Below are 23,150 nucleotides of genomic sequence, written 5' to 3'. Positions count from 1 at the left end.
TATCAATTCTTTCATACCAAGCCCTTGGAGCTTGTTAGAAGCCCATAGAAAGCTATATTAAGCCTGCAAACAAAAACTTTAGGATTATGAGTTTCAAATCCTTCAGGTTGTTTCAAATATACCTTTTCTATAATCTTCCATTCAAAAATGTTGTTTTTACATCCATTTGATGTACTTTCTATCCCTTCGATGTTGCAATAGCTAAGACTGCTCTTATAGAGGTGTATTTGGCAACTGGAGCAAAGGCTTCTTCATAGTCAATTCCATCCTTCTAAGAGAAACCTCTGGCTATGAATCTGACATTATATTTGTCAATGCTACCTCCAGCAGCATGCTTAATTTTAAATATCCACTTGGACGAAACAACTGATTTTCCTTCAGGCCTTGGAACAATTTCCCAAACATCATTCTTAATAATGGATTGGTATTCTTCCATCATAGCATCCTTCCAAGTTGTATGTTTAATAGCATCTGAAACATTGGTAGGTTCAGATTTAGATTAATCACTCATGTCTGTTGCATAACTAGAAAATCTTTTGGGTCTTTTGCTTTCTCTGAAAGTTCTAGATAGTGAAGCGAAGTCTTGTGCTCCCTCTACAATCTTAATGGCCCAAAGTGGTATTTTCTTAGAATTTTGAGTTTACACAAGATTAAGATTTTGAATTTCATCTCTAGATTCTTTAATGTTCTCCCTTTGAAACTCAGATTAATGATTTTTTTCATAACTAGGTAAATGTGTGGGATCTTCAGAACTTAGGGCTCTTTTGAATGCTAAATCTTTTTATTACATCCCTACTAAGTTCAATGTTTTTCTAACAAGGTATGAAAATTCTATATGCTTTAGATGTTTCACTATACTCAACAAAAATGCCTTTCCTTCTGAAGGGTTCTAACTTAGTTCTATTTTCTTTCAGAACATGTATATATACTGGGCATCCACATATCCTAAGATGGCTTATATTAGGTTTAACCTTAGTAAAGACTTCTTCAGGAGTTTCATCTCTTAGGTGAGAATGAGAACTTCTGTTTTGAATATAGACAACAATACAGGAGGCTTCAGGAGTTTTATTTCTTAGGTGAGAGTGAGAACTTCTGTTTTGAATATAGACAACAATACAGGAGGCTTCTATCCAAAGATAATACTCTAAATTTTGATCAAATATTATAGCTTTTGTTGCTTCTATAACTATTCTATTCTTCCTTTCTACTGCCTCATTTTGTTGAGGGTTATAAGGAACAATATACTCCCTCTTAATTCCTGGTTCTTTAGAAAAATCTTTACACAAGTCTGAAGTATATTCCTCTCCATTATCAGTCCTAAGAGTTTTAATTTTGTGTCTTGATAAGTTTTCAGTTAAGGTTTTGAAATATTTAAATCTTTTAAGGATCTCTTCTAATTCTTTACATTTTAGGAAGTAAATCTAAGTTTTCCTAAAGAAGTAATCTATAAACAGTATATAGTACAAGAATCCTCCAAGAGAAGGAATATACATAGGTTCATATAAAAATGAGTGGACTAATTCCAAAACATTCTTAGTTGTTCTATTGCTATCATGAAATGGACTTTTGGTGTTCTTACCAGAGCACATCCTTTGCATATGCTTGAATGATCTTTATTCAACTTAGGCAAACCAATAACCATCTTCTCCATAGTCGATAAGGTTTTGAAACTTAGATGCCATAACCTTCTGTGCCATATTTCGTTTATATCAGTAGCTTCGTGAATTAAGGCTTGAATAGGTTAACTAGGTTCTATATTTAATTCATATGAGAATCCCTTTCTTTGACCAATCAACTTTGATTTCTTGAATGAAGAGTTCTTAGACTAGGTCATTGCTTTACTGTCCATGAATGTAACATTATTTCGATCATCTTCAAGTGTTGTAACAGAAATTAAATTCCTCTTTATTCCTACTACATAGAGTACTCTTTTGAAATGTAGAGAAATACCTGACTTCAGTTTCAAGGTGTAATTCCCAATTCTTTGATTGAATGAGAGGAATTATCACCGATAGTAACTTCGCCATCAACTTCTTCTGATATTGAATCTAGTGCTTCTTTGTATCCTGTAATGTGTCGAGATGATTCACTATCAATTACCCATGCTTTGCTTGTAATGCAAAATACAATACACAATTCTCAAGATCATAGTTTTTTTTATTTTCTCCTTTAAGTCTATTAAAGTCTGGATGATTGTCTCTAGCACTTACTCCTTGTGAGAATGTTTCCCATGAATCTAGTAACCCATCTATAGCCATAAGTGTTAGTGCCTTATCTTCAATTATGGTCCCTATACTTGCAAGTTCATCTCTTAGACTAGCCACTCTTAGGAAGTATGAGTTCATAGGTTCTCCCTTCTTTATCTGTATATGATTTAGTTGTCTTTTTAGTGCAAGGGTTCTAGTCGCATTGTTAACCTCATATGCATTTAATAATGCATCCATCATATGAAATGTTGTCTAATGTTTCATGAGCATAGGTACTATATCATTTTTTACTCCATCTAATATGATTTGCATGGCTTTTGTGTTTCCTTTATTCCAGACAGTTCTGTAAGGATTAGCATTAGGTTGCTTGGATTCTTTATCAACAAACTGTTTCACATCATTGTCTTCAAGAATCATTATAATTCTGAACTTCCAAGCAATGAAGTGTTCCTTTCCATTAAACCTATATTCGGGTCTGAATATGCTAGCCATTGAACGTAGAAAGATGTTGCTAGATATTTAAATTGGATTGTCAATTTGCAGAGCCTAGGTTCAACTACTAGAGCTCTGATACCATGTAAAGTTTCTGCAAATTCTGAATAACCAAACTTCTTAATACCTTTTATCTACTTGCTGAAGATGATCTTCTATGTATCAGACTTGTATGAAGTGCTAACAGTAATATAAATACTATTCTGAAAAAGTTTTATCTCTGCAATAGTTCGGATAGGGCAGTATTGTTAAAGGAGCAGACCATATGAATTCTGTGTCCTTTATCCACAATAATAACCCACATAAATATGGCAACCAAGGGGCATGTCCCTAGGTCAGCCTCTAATTGATTCCGAGAAATTGGTGGCTATCGGAGAGGACTTTAGTTAGTGAACAAACTAACTAAAATGATAAAGATTAACCTTTAACAATAATGCCTCTAGGAGACGTCGATCACCACTAGGATAATTACAATTTTATATAGGCCTCCATTTCATGCAAGAACAAATCCATACGATCTGTAATCAGACCAGTATGATATATCAGAATTACGGAATTAACAAATTTATCGCATTATCTGCAAATACCCACAAGCATACATTAATAGCTTCTAATCTTGTACAACAGGATGACTCATTTGGTCAATCAAGAGGAAACGAGATACAGATAAAACTAGACAACATGATAGGCAAATAAACAACATCATAAAAGAGAGAGTTGAGAGCAAAATGATCTTCCTATTGGGCAAACTGATGCTTTTATAGACATTTTACGGAGGGATGCAAAAAAGAAGTCAAAAAAATGACTTTTGTTGTTACTTTTTGGCACTCAAGGCCTTCGGGTATACCCAAGTGTGTACTTCGGCTTATCTAGACTCCTACATGCATACCTAGGGTGTATGCAAGTCTACCCCTGTGTAATGAGCCTTGGTGGCTCAATCTGTCTCTGATCTGATATTTTCAAATATTATGATGTATTTCGGAGGATTTGTATTATTCATTGCTGATTGCAAGGTTTGTTTGTGTTTTGTTTTGAGAGTACACAACTTCTCTGTGTTTTTTAAATATCTGAATGCAAGGAAAATAACAACTAAATCTGAGAATAATACTGAGACAGAACTGAAATACACTATTACAAGTTTCAAAATGCTGATGAGATTTCCTTATTGAAAGCAGGGTGTAGACATTGTATTGAAAAATTCAAAGAAGTCTTTGAAGATTCAATGAATTTCTACACAAATTTGCTGCAAATTGAAAACCTGGAACCTTATGCCTGAAAGCAAACTGTTGGAATTTTTGTTGAAGTCCTTTATTAACCTGCACAGACTCCTTATAAGGGATAGGCGCCCATGTATGTGCCCAATTTCTGCCCAAAGACTAAAGGGCTTTGGCTTAGATCAGTCACACACAGGTCTGCACCCTTCACATGGGCTTAGAGAACTCTCACGACCAGCTAGGGCATTGTAAGGTACACATTTTGACTGTCATCAATGGTGATCTTTGTTTGATACACTATCCCTGCATATCAAACCCTTAAGTGCTGTAAATAAATTGGACTCCCTTCACTGGTTTGCACAAATAATGACCCTGAATTGAGTCACTCCAAATCGAAAATATCAGTGCTTCTTTCAGCAACTCAGATGCTTGTAAACTCTGAAGAATTGTCATTCTCCAAAGTGCAGAAACCCTGGATGAGAAGTCGCCATTCCAAGGAAGATTCTTCACCAAAACAAATGTCAAGTACTCAGCAATTATCACAAGGTTGACTTTTCTTTTGGCCTTTTTATATATCTCATGTGAAACATCTTGCCTTGTGTTTTAAAAAATTAAAATATATTTGCTCTTGTTGCTCATAAGTTGACTAAGGTAAAGCATTTAATGAGCCACTTCATAATATATTTATTTCATTAACTTTTATGTGTCAATTGGCCTGATTCATAGAACATTATATGATGACTTTATAATCACTTAATCATTAATGAAGCGGCTTTATTAATGATAAATATTATCAATGCACTCAATAAAGCCATTCCACTAAGCCAACTAACGAATGAGTCAACCATTGTGTAGACCATGAGCCTAGGTGCCCTACCAGATATAGTAAATCCACAACATTGACTTACTATAAATAGTAAGTCCCTGAATAACTGCTCCTGTCAACGATACTGAATCCGAACTCTGCAGCCATCCTATTCAGGCTAAAGGTAGAATATCCAACTTTCCTGTAATAGATACTCACAATAAATAGTAAGTGTGCCCATCTGATCCGAACGAGGACCAATCCTGAACACCCCCGTCCCTTGAAATGGGAATTGACCTAATTCTACCGAGACCCTCTATCCCTCTCATTTAGCCTACGAGGGCCATTCATACGCTAATCCACACTACAAACCAAGGTGAACTAAAGCGGGGACATAACACACTGGGTGTATCTAGTAACTAAGTATTGTAAAATGCAAATATGTAAATATTAAGGATTCTAATATGTTTTCTGAACAAACAAAAATCAAAACTGGTCCCAAAAAAATACTTTAACATACCAATGTCCCCAAACACAAACTGGTAACATAGAATCTTAGATTGTGAATTAAAATACCACAAATAGACAAGTTTCCAATATCCCTCTCATTTAGCCTATGAGGGCCATTCATACGCTAATCCACACTACAAACCAAGGTGAACTAAAGCGGGGACATAACACACTGGGTGTATCTAGTAACTAAGTACTGTAAAATGCAAATATGTAAATATTAAGGATTCTAATATGTTTTCTGAACAAACAAAAATCAAAACTGGTCCCAAAAAAATACTTTAACATACCAATGTCCCCAAACACAAACTGGTAACATAGAATCTTAGATTGTGAATTAAAATACCACAAATAGACAAGTTTCCAATCAAACAAATATAAAATGAAGTAATATAATCAGCTAAAATAATTTGATGTGTATAGTAAAAGGATAAGAAAAGAAAACAAGTAATTATTTTCGGCAATTATAACTAATTCATGTAATATTATAAGAAAAGCACATTCTTTCAAACACCCAGAAAGTCAAGCTTACCTCATTATAACGACTGTCAGATATGCTTAGGAGAGTAGGTATATTTCTTAGCAATGTCCTCCCAGTGATGAGTGTTTCTCCAATGCCAAGCAGACTTCCAGGAATGCTTGCTTTCCACTTTTGTGAGTTTGATGCATCAACTTTCTCTTCTTTATCACCAACATCAGTAGCTTCAACATTTTCGCCGTCAGCATGAGTATCCTTGCCACTAGACAGTAGACCTAGCTCTGAATCCCACACTTTTAACTGTCCAGAAATGGAAAAAAAATTAATCTAGTAAAAAAGATAAACACAATTCCTTTTAATTTTTGACAAGTAATTCTAGAAGCAATCTCTATAAAAGTTATACCTTCTCTACTGGTACACTAATAGGGGAGAGAGAACTGTCACTAGCACTCTTTCCTCTGCTGAGCTCATCCTCAATTTTTTTGGATGTTGAGATTTTCTCTTTCACATCTACTATCTGTAGTGTGTGAGTTATTTCCTTATCATGTGTTATATCATGTTGAGAAAGTTTTGCTGACCTACTCCTGTCATGGGGCAAAGAAGCCCTCTTCTGTAAAGGTCCTGCAGAAGCATAGTGATCTGCATATTTCTTGAAACTATCCATACACATGCAAATAAAAAATTAAAAGAAAATGCATCCTTTATTCTTCAGGCTTACCATTGTCAGCTCTACTAATTACTTCCACATCAAAATCTCCTTTCTGAATACCTGTAGGTGCATGATTTTTATCAGATCCTAACTCCATTTGAATTGCATGATTGGGCTCCCCATCACTTACAACATTAACATCAGAGTCTTCCCCATGGTTAACAGGTCTTGAAGTTTCAGTTAAGGGAAACTCATCTACCAATTTCTGTAACCGTGCTTGTGTTCTGTCACAATTCAATAATTTAAATATCAGATAATGTACAACAATTACAAAATAAATGTGCATACTATATGTTGATTCTTTCTGTTGTGTTGTGGTTTGTAGCAATTTCAAATGCAATGCATGTCCATAATTAATGATCACAAGCATCCACCATTAGGATATGCTATTAGAAGTAGAAAAGCTATGAAAAAATACATTTAATTTCAATAAGTGCATCAAGCAATATTCTGACCCTTAGCCATTAAACCACCTAACAGTTTGTGAAACATATAATGGACTGAAATGATCCCCTATTCCTGATGACAATCTTAGTGTGTATTTAGTTCTGCTACATGTAATGGATTGATCATATGCTTACAGTGAGTGAAGAATCATAATGTCCCCAGCTTTTGGTTAAATAAATAAATAAAATTAATTATTTAAAATTTGTCCAAATAAATTTAAAAGGATGACTTTATTTTAATTAATTTAATTAAAAGTGGCTTCAATAAAATAAATATTATTATAAGTCAGTTTAATTAATAAATCTCTCCAGCTTGTCCAAGTAGTTACTTTATTAGAGAAATTCTACAAGGTTCATCAGGTTGTCATAAAAGGGAGGTTTTGCAATGCATTTGAAATGTTCTGATGTTAATCGAATTTGATAATTTGTATGAAGCAATTTTTCTAAGGGCAGAAATGTTTGAAAAACCAATAGGAGGACTGGACGAAACACTAGCTTTTCTTCCTGACAGTGGATTCACAACGGAGTTCACATTTATGTCAAATTTGTGAAGTCTTCATCTTAAGACAAGTTTGCAGAAACAACTTAATAAGAGAATCGCAAGTCTGAGTTAAATTATTTCTATCCGAGAAACAAGGCTGTTTTATTATGAAAAAACAAAGAGGCTCGATGAATTTCTATGATTAAATATTTAGACAGCTTTAGAAAAATAGGGTTTGATTTATATTGGAGATAAAGGGAATTATATTAAGAATGCTAATCTGAACAATATTTGTGGGCCCCAATTTATTAGTGGGAGTGATCCTTCTAAACTTGGGATAATTATCATTGCCATGATTATTGGTGTATTAAAAAGGCATTGCCTGGTTTCATTAATATTTGCTTTCCAGCACTCTAGGTTGGGCAATTATATTTCATATTGCTATGTTTGGGCATAAAGTAATAATTATTGTGGTTGTTGATGAATCTGCTGAGGACTGTGGTAATTCTTTATTGCTATTGCTAGTCTGCATTTGGCTTCAGAACAGTTTTCTATTTTGCATTTTTTGGGAACATCATAGATATTTTTACCCTGAGACAAGTAAAAAGGACAGAACTGTTCACGTAGATTTTTAGTGCTGTTGGTAAGCCTAACGAATGTTCTGTGTATTCATGATCAGACTTTTCAATTAACTGTAAGAGGTCTGAACTTCTTTTGATTCCTGAGAGCATTTGATTTTTGCCACTGCATGTCCTCAAATCGCTTAATACGAAGGTAAAGCTTAATCCTCTGGGAATTTATTAAACAGTTGAGAACCTTCATACGTGTTGCAACTTGTATAGCAAACAATAAATAATACTCAGCATCAGCTATTGTCTCTTCCTGAAATTCAAAATTGTTATTCCACTGTCACCTTGTGAGTATCTAGTTGCACAGAATGATGTTATGAATTATCCTATGTTACTATATACGTATCAGGTAGGTCCACACTGAATGAGGATGTGCTTCATGTCATGCCCAAAATTTCCAAGCCAAAACACAACCCTTTTTTTTTTATATAAATAAATAAATATAACTGAATATTACATTGATATGATGAGTGGTTACATTAGTAGTTGAATACACCTAATCGAGCTTGATATCATGCTTACACTTACTAAGTCAACTAAGCCCTAGGCATTATCGATATATATTCTAGATGTATTCAACATCACGTGACATATAATAAATATAACAATATTCGATAACTAATCATTTTTAGTGTCAGTAAGAAACTTCCATTACGTTCTACAAAACGTGTTTTGCTAAAATTGTAGGGGAAATCATCTATATAAGGTTTCTATACATATATACATACTAGAAAACATGATCCATAGATACATTTTGTTCAATATATGTAACCTATCATTAAACAGATACATGTATTTAAAAATTATATAATTCCAATCTCTTTACTAACTATTCCCCATTAACCACTAAAATCTCTCCCCAGTTTACTTGACATCATCCAAGTATAAGATTTAGTTCAATACAAAGTTTCGTATGGAATATTCAATTAAATATACTCTTATATATTATTATCAAACACCTTTATTATTTAATCTCTAATATAGCATGAAAATCCTAGTCAATATATATTGATGTAATTAATTTAAATTTTGCTCAAGTCCATTTTGTTAAAATGATAAAATCACATTACCTTCTTAAAGATCTCTAAAATCCCAAGTATCCAACTCAAGAAATTTCATGAATATAAGAATACCATTTAATTTACTCTTATATTTGTTATATACTTTCATAACAATCTTTACACATTTAACAAGTTGAACCCTAGAACATAAAATGTTAATATCTTAGCCCTACAACATCGTGGCGCTAATGGTATCAATTCGTGTATGCCACTCAATGTATCCTATATAGATTACATCCTCTCATATATACTAGATTTGTGTATGAAATTTTAGCATTATATAGATGATTCCTAGAATACTTATCCTGAACATAATTATCCCATACCCTTTAATTTATTTTATTTTATTATTTTACTACTATTTTACTAATCACGTAAAATTAGTTATCAATTAAAATCCTCATTAGCCAACCTAAGATTATATCTTTCTTAATACTAATCAATAACTCTCTCTCTAACATATGCTTTTATCTCCTCCATTAATTAAGAAAAAACATTATTAACATTCAAATGGGTTACACAATCTTGACAACTACCAACACATCCTATTCATGCCTTAGACTCCTAATTATAACATAAAAGTGTTTATGAGCATTTTAGCAATACCTACCTATACCCAACCCCAACCATTTCATGATTAAAATATTATAATTATGGGCCCCAAAAGTCATATCTCTTTATTACCTATCCCCTCCATCCTTTCCTAAGGTGATACTCCCTAGGTGGGCGGCCTTATCTCCCTTTCCCAAAATGAGCACCCAGGGACAAGTTTGCTGCCCTATGTCAGCACAAAAAGGGGAGTCATAATCATTGTCCACCTTTATCCAAGGTGAATATGCTTGTTAGGCTGCCAAGTAAGAGCTTGAAGAAATATTGAAGTTTTAAAGCTAAGTCTAGGGTGGGGATGTTGGGAGTAGGCCCTGACATTAATGTCAAACATGTTCCCTTCCAAATCACATGCGTCCATACTCCCAAGGAGAGAGGCAGGCGCTTGGGGAAGGTGGGACTTTATTTTATTTATTTGAAATTTAAGAAACATTGTGTAGGGAGTATCCCCTTTTTGATGAGTGTATGGGTATTGTCTTTTTTTATTCTGAAAGTACCCTCTAGTTTTAGGGTTGTGTTCCAAGCTTAATATTATTATTATTTTTTTAAAGGATTCTAAAGAATATTCTTTGAAATATTTTATTGATCTATAATCTTGGGGAAGGGATTATTTCCTTCCCCATACATTTTCCAGAGAATTGAATGGGCACCTACAGCAAGTTTATTTCTTATACACTTATGCATTTATGCCAACTATTTGATTTTCTATTCCTATAGTCTAAGGTATTCTTGATATGTTATTTCAATGATAATTTGGAGTTACTCAATATACTATGTATAGTCTTGATTGATGAATTTATTTAATCATTTGGTCAATAGACTCAATACAAGGATATATATATCATGATAGGGTCATATATGAAATTAACTGATTATTCTTATCTATGAATAATGAAACCATTGGCTCAAGAATTAATATTGTATTCTCATGCAAAGATTCAATTCGAATATGCATATACAACTACTATACAATAGAGTTGAGATGATAATAACGTTCAACAAAGATAATCTTCCTATCATTACAATTTCTTCTAAGATATTAAATTCAATTTGGCAATCTTTTGCATGCAACTCAAGAAACATCAAGTATTTTAATTCCATGATGGATATCCATATCATGACTATAACTAAATACGATTCCATTATCTATCGAATGCATATTCTACACTTGTATATATGAATCAAGATTGATCATAGAATGCATCTACTTATTTCTATGAGAATGGGGAATAAGGGGATAACAAAGAGGTAGTTATGTTCACACCTTACTAATATCTACTATGATGCTTAACTCTTCCCTTCAATACACTCATATCCAAGATAAATGAACAGCAACATCAATACAATGAATTTCTCTTCCATTATACTCTCAAGCTTCCATCCACCACACTTATCAAGCATGATCATAAGGTGGTGAAAACACCATATCAAAATTTACACAATGGAAATACTTTTTACTAAACAAAGATGATTCACAACCTCTCCATTGACAATGAATAAGACAATAACATTACTCTTACAATACATTTAAATTCACATATCAAGATGGAGTTTGCCCTCTATCTCAACACAAATACAATAATGTCTTCTTCTCCTATGCACATGGAAAGGCTACAAGAACTCCAAGTTTCCAAGATCATCAATAAAACCTGCAATGGAGAGATAAAAATGGAGAACCATGGAGGCTCACCTCCCAACCTAGGCCTCAAGGAGGCCACCCACCGAGCTAGGGGAAACAAGGCTCAACCGGGATACATTCAAACAATATCACACCAAGCACCAACATGGATACAAGAATCTCACAACACATTTACAACCCCAACCAAGGTTTGCACAATGATTCACAAATGGAATCATAAACATTGGGTGAAGGTGGGCTCTCCAAGGAGGAGAATGCCATATCCTTATGAACAACAAATCTTGCAATTGCAATATGCCAATAAGGCTTTCAAGAATCATGCCACAACAAGGCTATCAATAATCACATGCCTCAACAAGGCTATCAACACTTGCTCTTCTTCACATATCCTCACTGATACCTCCCACGGGACAATAGAAGGGTATATGGCTTCAATGGAGCCCAAACTCTATGAAATCTATCTCCTCTCCAAGAGGAGGATTTCTCAACTTCGATGTTGAGCCCAACTAACCCCTTCACCCCAAGGCTTCTCTTCCCTCCTAAGGGCGAGTGAAGCCTTCACACCCAGCACAACATTCAATCCACCACAACAAACCAAAGAAAACAAACCTAATGCAAGTGAATCCAACATGCTCATTTACATGCACAAACATCTACAACATACACCATATGCAAATCACATAATTCGTACAAGAACACTATCACAAGTTCTATATTTCAACTTCCATGAGATGAGACCACTAAAAAAAAAAAAAAAAACCATGGCATGAAACCCTAACCTCCTTCCAAGCTAATGGCCGATGAATGGTGATGAAGAGCTTTTTCCCTCAATCCAAATGCACTCAGAATGCACTCTGAATGTGCATCCACAACCATGGATGTGCCCAGATACACACAAAACACACCTGGAGTGCACCCAAAGACACGGATGTGCAACGCAGGTGCATCCAGGAGCACACCCAAGGTTACTTTTTTACTTGAAAAACATATCATGAAGATTTTTTTTTTATTGTTTTTCCCTAAAACTCTAGAATGGCCCTTTATGGGGCCATTCATAGTAAAAACATAGCATTTTGTTTTTTTGCTTTGTTCTCATCTCATTTAGTATCCACTTCGGCATTTCGAAGGGCGGGTTATTATTTTTGAAGGTGATCATTTGTAGGGTGCCAAATAGCTTCCACGAAGGAGATCTAAGTGTCTAAGGTAAGCATTCGACCCTATTCTTGAGGTTTTTAATGAATTTTGAAATTTTCTCAACTTTGTGATGATTTTTTTTTAAGTTACCAGATTCTCTCCAGCAACCCTAAGTTAAATTCAATTTTGTACAAAGTCTGGTCCTCATCAAATTCTCCACAAATTCTCTTGCAGAGCTACAAATTTGCTGCAAATTCTGTCAGAGGAACCCAGGCATTATTTGCAGCAAATTTTCAAGAATTTGCTGCCCAATGGCTGAACCTGGGTGAAATTTGGACTCAAAACATTTGTTTTATTTTTTTGAAGTGTTTTTTTGGCCTAACATGATCTATTTGATCCTCCCAACTCTAAAGTGACCACTAAAAAGACCAAAAAAGATGGTTTATATGTCATTTATGCAATGAAAAATGAAAACTTTTCTATAGAGGAAATCCAAATTGACAATATGTGACATCCAAATTGACGATTGTATAGGAATTTCTTTTAAAAAGATATGATATATTTGAATCTAGGGCTTAAAATTTGAATCTCAACTTTTGATTTAGCCTGGTTAGAAAAGCTCTAACCAATACAAAATAAAAATTCAGATAACTGCACTAATCTTTTGACAATTCCTTTTGTTCTCAAACTGTCCCCTTGATATGGAAATATGTTCCATGTATGTGACCAAGCAAGTGTATGATATTGTATGTATGGCTAAATGATGCAATTAATATCGTATTGAATGAACCATAGATATGGTGATGTATTTTGCTTTGGTGTTTTACTATTAGCATACTGATGTATGGACTTATTTGTTATTGCATATATATACACACATACATATTTTTTAAAAACATATGTTTTTTGCACGGAAAAACCCAAAACGAATTTGAACCCAACGCCAAAATAATTTGGATGAATTTCGAACCTGAATCTTGAACCCACATCCGTACCGACAACTTAGATTTTTTTGAATTTTCTACTCTTTTAAGAAAAAAGAAACAAGGTTAGCTCTTTGTTATAATGTTTTTGTATCTTTATTTTGCTTTGTTATCCTTGCATTTCTCTGTCTTTTTCTAATTTAAATTTATGTAATTCTTATAACAACAAGAAATCAGATTGCAAGAATGGTTAGTTGTCAAAGTTTTGTGGGTAAGAAGGAAACCAAAATTCAAATTTGATAAAAGGATCTCCTTTATGGAGACATACCACAAGGATTTCACAAATTGCAGGTGGGAGATTATTAGGAAGTGTAATTTGTAATTTACAAAAAAATAGCTCATACTCTCAATTAAAACCTCACAGTATGAGCCCTATTGGTAAAGGGATGGGAATGTGCATAGGCCAAGATGAGAAGGGGTTGTCTCCTACACAAATAGTGGCATTCATAAAAGAACGAGAAGATGCCGATAAAATGGTTCTAAGAGCAAAACAAAATGCGTATCCCGGTTGAAAGACAAAAGAAAGAATTTAGCCATGAGTACAGTGGTGGCTCCCAAACAACCCTTCTTGCATATACCCTCTACGGAAGACAAAGACGAAATACAAATTCCCACCTGCAAGAGAGGTTCATTTGACAAGGCATTTAAAATGGAGCAAAGAGATTGTTGAACAAAAAATTGTATGTTGCATCATTGCCAATAGTCTTCCATTCAACTTGGTCAGCTCACCATATTGGCAAGAAAAGGTGTTGGTAATCACTTGTGCACCTCCTAGTTTCACAAGTCTTGAGTTTGAAAAGGTGTGTACCACCTTATTGCGAAGAGAGAGGAATGTTGTAGAGATCTTGCTGCAACCAATTAGAGATTATTGTGTTTCTACTGTTATTGATGGATGGAAAGATAGCAAAAACCATCCATTGATAAATGTTATTGCAATGTCCCCCAAAGAGGCAATGTACTTTTGAAGAAGTTGATTGTGAAGGGGATGTCAGAGATGTAGAGTTCATTTCTAAATCCTCCATAGAGATGGTCGGCAATGAGAACGTAGTCCAGGTAATTACAAACAATGCAAAAAATTGTAGGGGCACAAGTGCTTTGGTTGAGGCAAGATATGAGCACTGTTTTTGGACACCATGTATTGTACACTCCAACTTGGTGATGAAACAAATTGGCACTCAAATAGAGTTGGTAAAATAAATATACCAAGAGGGCACAAAGATCCAAATGTATATGACGAACCACCAAATGCCATAAGCAATTGTTCGTATCTTTCTTTAGATCGGCGATTTAATTTTAGTTATGTCACGATCAATATCAATTTGTATATAAATTTTCTTAATATCTATTATTCTTTTGAAGTGTCATTTACATACTGATATTTTTGAAACACAATTTGTATCTCATACAATTATTGTAAGAGAGTTTTCGAAGGTGCGAGAGGCATTATGTCAAATGGTTATTTGCAACCAATGATGTGTGTGGAAGACTTCAAGTTCAAAGATGGCCAGAAAGGACAAGTCATTGGTCTTAGATGACAATTGGTGAGCTCATGTATAATATCTAGCGGAATTCACCGAGCCTATCATGACTTTGCTCCGATTTTTCAGTGCAGATTCACCCTATTTTGGGGGATGTCTATGATGGCATGGACTCAATGGTAGAGAAAATAAAAGTGGTAATACAAAACATGAGAATGACCCTGTAGAATGTGAATTCTTTTGCAAAATGGTGGAATCAAATATTCATCATTGTTGGGAAAATATGACCACACCGTTGCACCTCCTTACACATACCTTATCTCTGAGGTAAATTCTAAGGAAAAACATATATGTTCATTCTCATGTTTTTTGTATTACCAATTTTATTTTCTCTCCTATTGTGTCCATGCCATCATAGACATCGGCCATATAGAGTGCATTTGCATCGAAAAATTGGAGCAAAGTCATGATCGACTTGTTGAATTCCACTTGATTTTTTACATGAGCTCACTAATTGTCAAGACCAATGACTTGACCTTTTTGGTCCTCTTTGAACTTGAAGCCTTCTATACATACCATTGGTTGCAAATAACCATTTGATACAATGTGTCTTGCACCTTCAAAAGTTATCTCACAATAATTATATGACATTCAAATTGTGTCTCAATAATATCAATATGTAAATGAGACTTTAAGAGAATAATAAATATTAAGAAAATTTATATACAAATTTATATTGATCATGGCATAAAGATAGGGTATATGCAAGAGATAGGGTGCAAGAAAGTACTTTCTCTGCTAGGGTGATTAATAACATATAAAGATTCTGAAGTTGCTAATGAATATAAGCAAGCATTTACTAGACTCTTCAGGGTGCTTCCTTCATGGTCAAAGTTTTATGTACCTCAATGGAAACCTTTTATAACACCGATCATCTCACAATTAAGTATGTTTTTCTTTTTTAAACCACTTGTATTCCACAATTCTTCTAATATACGACAAAGCCAAACCCCTTCACAAACCATTGCACTTGCTACATGATATTCCATTTCCATTGAGGACCGAGCAATTGTGAATTGCTTCTTACTTCCCCAAGAAATAGGACCTAGATCTAGGAAGAAAACAAATCTGGAAATGGATTCCCTTACATAAAAATAAAGTGCATAATCTGCATTTTTTACTCTTGTCGAGAAGAATCGCTTACTTCTTTTATATTCTAAACCATGATTAATGGAACCTTGGATGTACTGTAGCACTCATTTTACAACTTTCCAACGACACAATTTTGGTTCTTGCATGAATCTTGATAGATTTATTTTAGAAAAACTAGTATTGAGTCTAGTGTAAATCAAGTAAATCAAACTTCCATTTATATGTCGATAGAAAGTTGTATTCACCTAAGTAGATGTATCAAATGTAAATAAAGTAAATCAAACTTCCATTTATATGTCAATAGAAAGTTGTATTCACCGAAGTAGATGTATCAAATGCAAATAACTACAACCCTGATTCCATAAGATTATAAATAGGTTTGAAATCCTTCAATCTAAATTTCTTGAGCAATATCTTGGCATATTTTATTTGAGATACAAAGATGTAGTGATTTGTTTGTCATGCCTCTAAGATTAGACAATAGTGCATAAGCTAAAATCTATCATATCAAAAGCCCCCTTGAGATCACTTTTTGTTGTTTCAACTTTCAACCATTGCTTTTAAACTACATGTGATGACAAAGCAATCAACATATACATTTTTGTTCAGCCGTTTTTGTTCACCCAAACTACGCCTTACCCCTAATATTCATCAAGTGTCCACATACACAACTACCTTAACATACAACCCTATGGAATAGAAGTGCATGCCAAACCACCTTGGTTCTACTTTCTTTGCTGCACTAGGCAAGAATCCTTGAGCTCCAAGCTCTACCCCTGTTCAACCCATGCAGAACCCCTTTCTTAAGCCCTTCAATGTCTTCATCTCGGTGTCCCCCATAAGACACCCTTACTCCAACACTGGCCATATGTGATCTCAACTCCCCAAGTCTACTGATCACCCTTAATCACCATTTGTGCCACTCCTTGAATGCTTAGAACTCCTAAAGCTCCCCTTGCTCAAGTATGCATGTTACCTAAGCAATGCGCCACACCATTGTATCACAACTCACCATGACTCCCTCACTGAACAATGCATCCACCTTGGGTGACTTAGACCGCTAAGTCTTCCCTTGCTCGCTACACACATTGCCAAAGCATATTCGGTTACCAAAGCACCTCGGAACATCCTTGAGTCCTCAAGTTCAACCTTGCATGCTACCATAGCATGCCCCTGTCTCCACGACATACCATCTCTTGTTAGTCTCCCCTAGCTCATCATGAGCCTTGAAACACCAACCTTGTTCCTCACGAAACTGTTGACTGCCTTAGCCAAAGCTTGAATCCAAACATTGAGCCTTGATTGCCTCAATACCATGTCTATGCCTACATTGCCCTATTAGTGAACACTTTGTTACTCATGTATCCCCTGCACTCAAACCAACCTTGATGCACACATGCAATCTTACTCAACGGATTCCTTTGCAATGCATACCCACTTGAGTACCATACCCTTAGTTCCATGATCTACCCAATCCCTTGAACGTTGTACTCCCTTTCCAACTCAGCTATGCCACCATATCTTCACCTATGAATCACTTCACCCATTTCAATCATGCACCACAAGCCATCACTCCTTGTCATCCATCATGAGCCGCCTCTTTGAGCCATGCTATCCAACTACCTCTTTAGTCACTTGACACAGATCCACCTTATTGCTCAGCTCACCTCGAGCATTCTCTTAGAACACCACATTTTGCTTGCTACACTACACCACCACAACACTTGAGATACCTTATGCTAGTGCAAATCCAATCCACCAAGTAACCTAAGTGCACACCCAATGCAACACCCCTTTTGAACCGCCAACCTTACAAAACTGGCTCCGCAAAACTTCCAAAATAGCTCACCATAAGCCCCAATGCTCCTACTTGGACAAATCATTTGTCTCCTGCCATAGGATTGGGTACTCTACTTCGCCATCTTTCATACCTTAGATAACTCCCATTGAGTAATCACTGACATTGACCCAACTACTCTGGTTCACTGAGATAGGGACCCTTGCACTGCCACCAAACCTCAACACACGATGATAAGGTGAAGCTACACTTCTTCATTCCTAAAACTATGTGTCACCTCTATCTCATCCTGAGACTAGAGGGAAGGACTACTCTACTTCATCCCTCTTGAGGGAGGTCGACTACCTAAGCCGCCCTTGATGCACATTGACACTTACCCTCCACAGTTACACCTCATCTCAACTCCACACCTCACCTACACCACAACTATGCTAGTGGGAATATCACATAGCACAACCCCAAGATTGCACCTCGGCTTAGCTCCACACCTCGCCTATATCACAACCATGTTAATGGGAACATCATGTAGTACAACCCCATTCGATACACCTCTAATCTGTCCCATGGCGGGATCCTACACCACAACTATGGATGCCCAATACACGACATAGGCCCATCGGATACTCCTCGGATTGGCACAAGGCCTCACCTCCACCACACCTATGTGTACCAACCTTGTCGCACATGCCCATACTCTTAGAATTTCATCTTGTGAACCAACGGACCCTTACAATTGATGCCAAACTCCAATTTCCCCTACGTACTAGGGGACTTTTGTGCTGGTATATTCTACCCATCAATCCAAGCAAAGGACACAGATACGATCACTTATATTCTCCACAAGAGCACAAAATTCATTCAATTGGGAGGTCTCATCTTTATGTGGCAAACAATACACCAATATTTTCCTTGTGTGATTATCAACAAAAAGCTTAAGTACTTGTATCCTTTATGAGTAGGTCGCATAGGGTCGCACAAATCTATATGCACCAATTGCAAGGGTTAGCGTGTGTGATGCCTATTGAGATAGAAGGCACTCTATGTCGTTTTCTAGCAAGATAGATAGAACAAATAGCACTACACTTCTAAAGTGACAAAAGATCTTTGACAATGCTTTTCTAACTAGGTTTTAGCAACTAATTATTGCTCAAATGACCAAATCTACGATATCGGAGCATAGTAAGATCATCGCCCTTAGTCTCTAAAGCTTGATTATAAGCAATTGTAGCAAGCCTAAAGATTCCACCAATCCCAGTAGGCACAGATCCATATGCACTAGTTGCAAGGATTAGTGTACATGATGCTCATAGGGATAGAAGCTGCTTTGTGTCATTTTCTAGTAAGATAGCTAGAACAAATGGCACTGAACTTCTCAAGTGATGGAAGCTCTTTGAGCATACTTTTCTAAGTTTTAGCAACTATTGCTCAAATGACCAAATCTACGATGTCAAAGCATAGTAAGATCGTTGTCCTTAGTCTCTAAGGCTTGATTATAAGCAATTGTACCACGCCTAAACATTCCACTAATCTAAGTGGCATTAGCAATAATATTTGCATTTTTATACTTATCTTTGATAAAACAAGCATTTCTATCCTAGTTGGTATCAAATTCAATCCTAAGATATGATCAAGAAACTGATTAAATAAAACTAGATTTTTTTAAGTTCTGGCAAATGAAAAAATACTAGTAAACCTACAATGATGTATGCCAAACTATAAAGAGATATTACCAACACCTTTGATGTTGTCAATGGTATCATCTCCAAGAGTGGCCGCATTGTGATGAGGTTTCACAGTGAGAAAGCACGTATTATGTCCACTTATGTGTATGGTAGAACTTTGGTCCACATACCATATTGAGGTGGATTGTAAAATATCTTTGAAAGTGTGTGTTGAAAGCACATATACCTCATTTGAAGTATCTTTTACTTCAGCAACATTGCTTTATTACTTTTGTTTGTCCTACTCCCATCATAGTTTGCCACTGGGAAATGGCTTATTTTAATGTGATTCGTTGGATAATCCTTTTGTTGGAGGAGTTGCACCAACAATTTTTCACATCATGTCCAACTCTTTCATAAATAGGACACTTCTTGTGCAATTTGGATGAATTACCAAATTTAGGAGGTCCATTGAATTGCTTCATAGGTTTCTTGCCTATATGACATGGATTCATGTCATGATCATCCTGATCATGTTCCTAAGGTATAACCTTTTTTTTAAAGAAGGTTTTCTAGCTTCTAAAAAGTGGACATCATCTTTAGTAAAATTCAAAGTTGTCACAAATACTTTATATCTAAAATGTAGTGCCCATAGAACAATAGGCACTAATACTACATCTACAATGTTTCACCTAATGCTTGTAGGGAAGCCCTCAACTCAACCATCCTTTTGAAACAAAATTTCATGTGTTTTCTATTCTTGATCTTCAAGCTGTGTAGCGGACTTTGCAAATTCAGGACCTGATTTTGATTCCTTGCATCATACACCATCTTGAGCTTCTATGATGCATTTTTGGTTGTTGATGAATCACAGATGAAGGGCTAAACTTTATCAGACACACTGAACAAAATCATCAATTTTTCCCTTCTCTCACCTTGATCAATTTTTTCTTCTCAACATCTATCTCATGACATGTTGTGGTACGATTGACCACATAACAAACTTCTTCAAACTTCAGATGAGTTTTTACTTTGCTCTTCCATGTAGAATAATTGTTTTCGGGCAGCGACGAAGAATCTAGGTGAAGCAATTTTGGAGAACTACTTGTCATTCTTTTTAAGACAATAATGTGGTTTTATGGAGCAGAGGCTTAAAAGTGTATCTTTGCAAATGAATAATGCTTGCAATCATAGATGCAAATATCACTGACTTAAGTTTTGGTCGGCGAGTAAATGCTACACTTACTTGCCAAAACTTGTCGTCGATAAGTTGGTGAGTTATCATTATTTTTTTCAGCAACTTATCTCGATAAATCAGCTATAAATGCTTTAAATATTGTCTATGGCTGTATGATATAGCTCTACATCCAAGCAAAACTTCATTTTGCATTTTATCAATTGTGTTTTGTTGTCTGGGCCTAAAAAACCTTTCAAGGTTTTGAAAGGTGATTTGTAAGGACTTAGATCGATTTGTAGCGGATTTGAAGAGGATTTTGAAGCAAAATCAAATTGTTTCAGTGTAATGAACAAAATTTAATGCCAATATTTACAATTTTTCGAGATTTTTCATTGTTTTCTCAAGAATTTTATCTTGTCCTAAAAATTTCAAACCCTAACATTTATTTTTTAAGTTTCAACTATGTTAAAAATTATTCAAACTAATTTGGATTGTTTCCTAATTATTTTATAAAAATATAATTTTGAATTTGTGGTTTCAATTTGTATGTAGGATGAAGTTTGCTTGAAATGGCAAATCAAGATTCTTCTATAGCTGGGTTAGCTTTAGGGTTTGTGAGTGCCTCAGTAGACGCATTCCCATCATCATATGTACATAGGCATCCTAAAAGGGCTAGAGATTTAGCTTGGAAGTATGCCTCTCAAGGACCCAAATCTAATTTTGTAATTTGCATACAGTGTGAAAATTAGTAGAGGCATATATCGCTTGAAATATCACCTTGTAGGCATCACGAAGCATGATATGAGAGTTTGTGACAAAACCATAGAAAAAATAAAAAGTGGAGTGAATCCCTTGCTCGCTGCCCAAGAAAAGAAAAACTTGTGCAGGGAAAAGGCAAAATTGGCTATAAGGGCAGTCATTGTCAAATCTCAAGTTGTTTAACTCAACCTTGACGAAGAAGAAACACTTGAGGGCATAGTGGTCTTTCTTTTTGGCCCACATATGTGCAAATCAAGCATCCCCTTGGTCACCCCTTCTGATACTTCTAGTAGAGCACCACCATGATATTGCAAGTGTCTTCTATAGATTGATTTTTTGTGCGTTAAAACACACCCGGATCACAGCCATCATTAGAGGGAACTAGGTGGAATAAGGATGTGCGTTGGCAAGTACACATTGCTTGTGACAAATTTTTGGTACTTCAACATCGCTTTCAATGTCGCAAAAAATTTGTATAGCCTGAATTTGCTTACAATACAAACTGTGGCGGAAAAAAGCTACAAGATGCCCTCTCATATCCTTTAAATTCATAATTAGTGGAGAGAGCTAAAATGGCCCTCCTTCCTCATCAAAGACTACATCATGATAGAAGTTGAGACAATTAGTCTCGATGTCGACCAAGTTGTAGGCTTTGTGATTATCATTGTAGCCAGTTAGTACGAGTTTTTGGCTCTTCACATCTAACTTGGTGCTTATAGCATCAAGGACCTAGACAAATGCAATGGAGCCAAAAACATTGAGATAATTGATTCTAGGCTTACAGCTTGACAAGGCCTCTTCTAGACTCTGCTTCTTGACAGCCACTACAGTAGAGTAGTTGAGAAGATAGACGACGGTGTGGATAGCTTCAGCCCAAAATTTCTTTGGAACTTTGTTGTATTCAAGCATATACTAGGCCATTTCGGTGAGTGATTTTGACGCTCAATGACATCATTTTGCTAAGTGTAGGGTGTTGTGAATTGGCGCTTTATGCCACGTTGATTGCACAAATTGGAGATTGTAAAGGAACAACCCCATTGTCAATTCTAAGAGTGATAATATGTTGATTGGGCTCTATTTCTACAAATGATTTGAACTTTTGGAATACGGCAACTACCTCAGATTTTTGACAAAGGACATACACCCACATTAGATGACTGAAATCATCAACAAAAAATTAAAAAGTACCCAGACCTAGTAATAGAAGGAGTAGCCATAAGTCAACGGACATCAGCATGGAATAATACCTTTGAGACTCTCCAAGAGTCACCATCTAAAAAAGGAGTGTGGTTCTACTTCCCAATCTCACATGCTCTGCAAACTCCAAGATTTTGGGTTTGAATCTGTAATGTTCTAGTCATAAAACAAATAAATTATTAAAAAACCTTTGTTTATGGGCTGATTGATTTAGTATTCTTAGACCCATTTTTATTTAATTATTTTGGCTAGTATTTGTCGTACCTCCTATCAGCATTTAGTTTCTCCCTCGGCAGGGTATTTATGTCGATGAGGTTGAGTTGTTTAGAGATGTGATTTGGATTATTTGATTATACTGTGAATTCCTATTGAAGTTCAATGCCATTCACCATTTTGGTAGTGGAAGATCTTCCCTACTTGGCTACCGCAGTTTCGGTTGGATTCAACCCTCACCCTACTCCGTTCTTTATAATACTTCATTTGGATCTGGCAAATCAAGAATAATCTTTGTTTGCAAATATAATTACTATTCAG

At 35.5% G+C, this 23,150-nt stretch overlaps 1 protein-coding gene across 2 annotated transcripts in view; it reads right to left on the bottom strand.

The window, feature by feature from the left end:
* Positions 1-23,150, bottom strand: part of LOC149542949 (Zinc finger C-x8-C-x5-C-x3-H type family protein) — a 217,368-nt gene that overhangs the window by 21,245 nt on the left and 172,973 nt on the right. The window contains exons 8-10 of one of the 2 annotated variants that reach the window (XM_089797884.1): positions 6,425-6,639; positions 6,110-6,345; positions 5,761-6,006 (exon numbers count right to left, since the gene is read on the bottom strand). In XM_089797884.1, the coding sequence (XP_089654010.1) occupies positions 5,761-6,006; positions 6,110-6,345; positions 6,425-6,639 (697 nt within the window). The remainder of the gene's footprint in view (positions 1-5,760; positions 6,007-6,109; positions 6,346-6,424; positions 6,640-23,150) is intronic. The other variant, XM_089797885.1, reaches the window with a different exon arrangement.

The sequence above is a fragment of the Cupressus sempervirens genome, chromosome 8, assembly GCF_028749045.1.
Source record: "Cupressus sempervirens isolate cs-2001-9-10 chromosome 8, ASM2874904v1, whole genome shotgun sequence".
NCBI classification, from domain to species: domain Eukaryota; kingdom Viridiplantae; phylum Streptophyta; class Pinopsida; order Cupressales; family Cupressaceae; genus Cupressus; species Cupressus sempervirens.
Note: the sequence above shows the minus strand (reverse complement) of the source record. Positions and strands in the feature narration are given on the sequence as shown.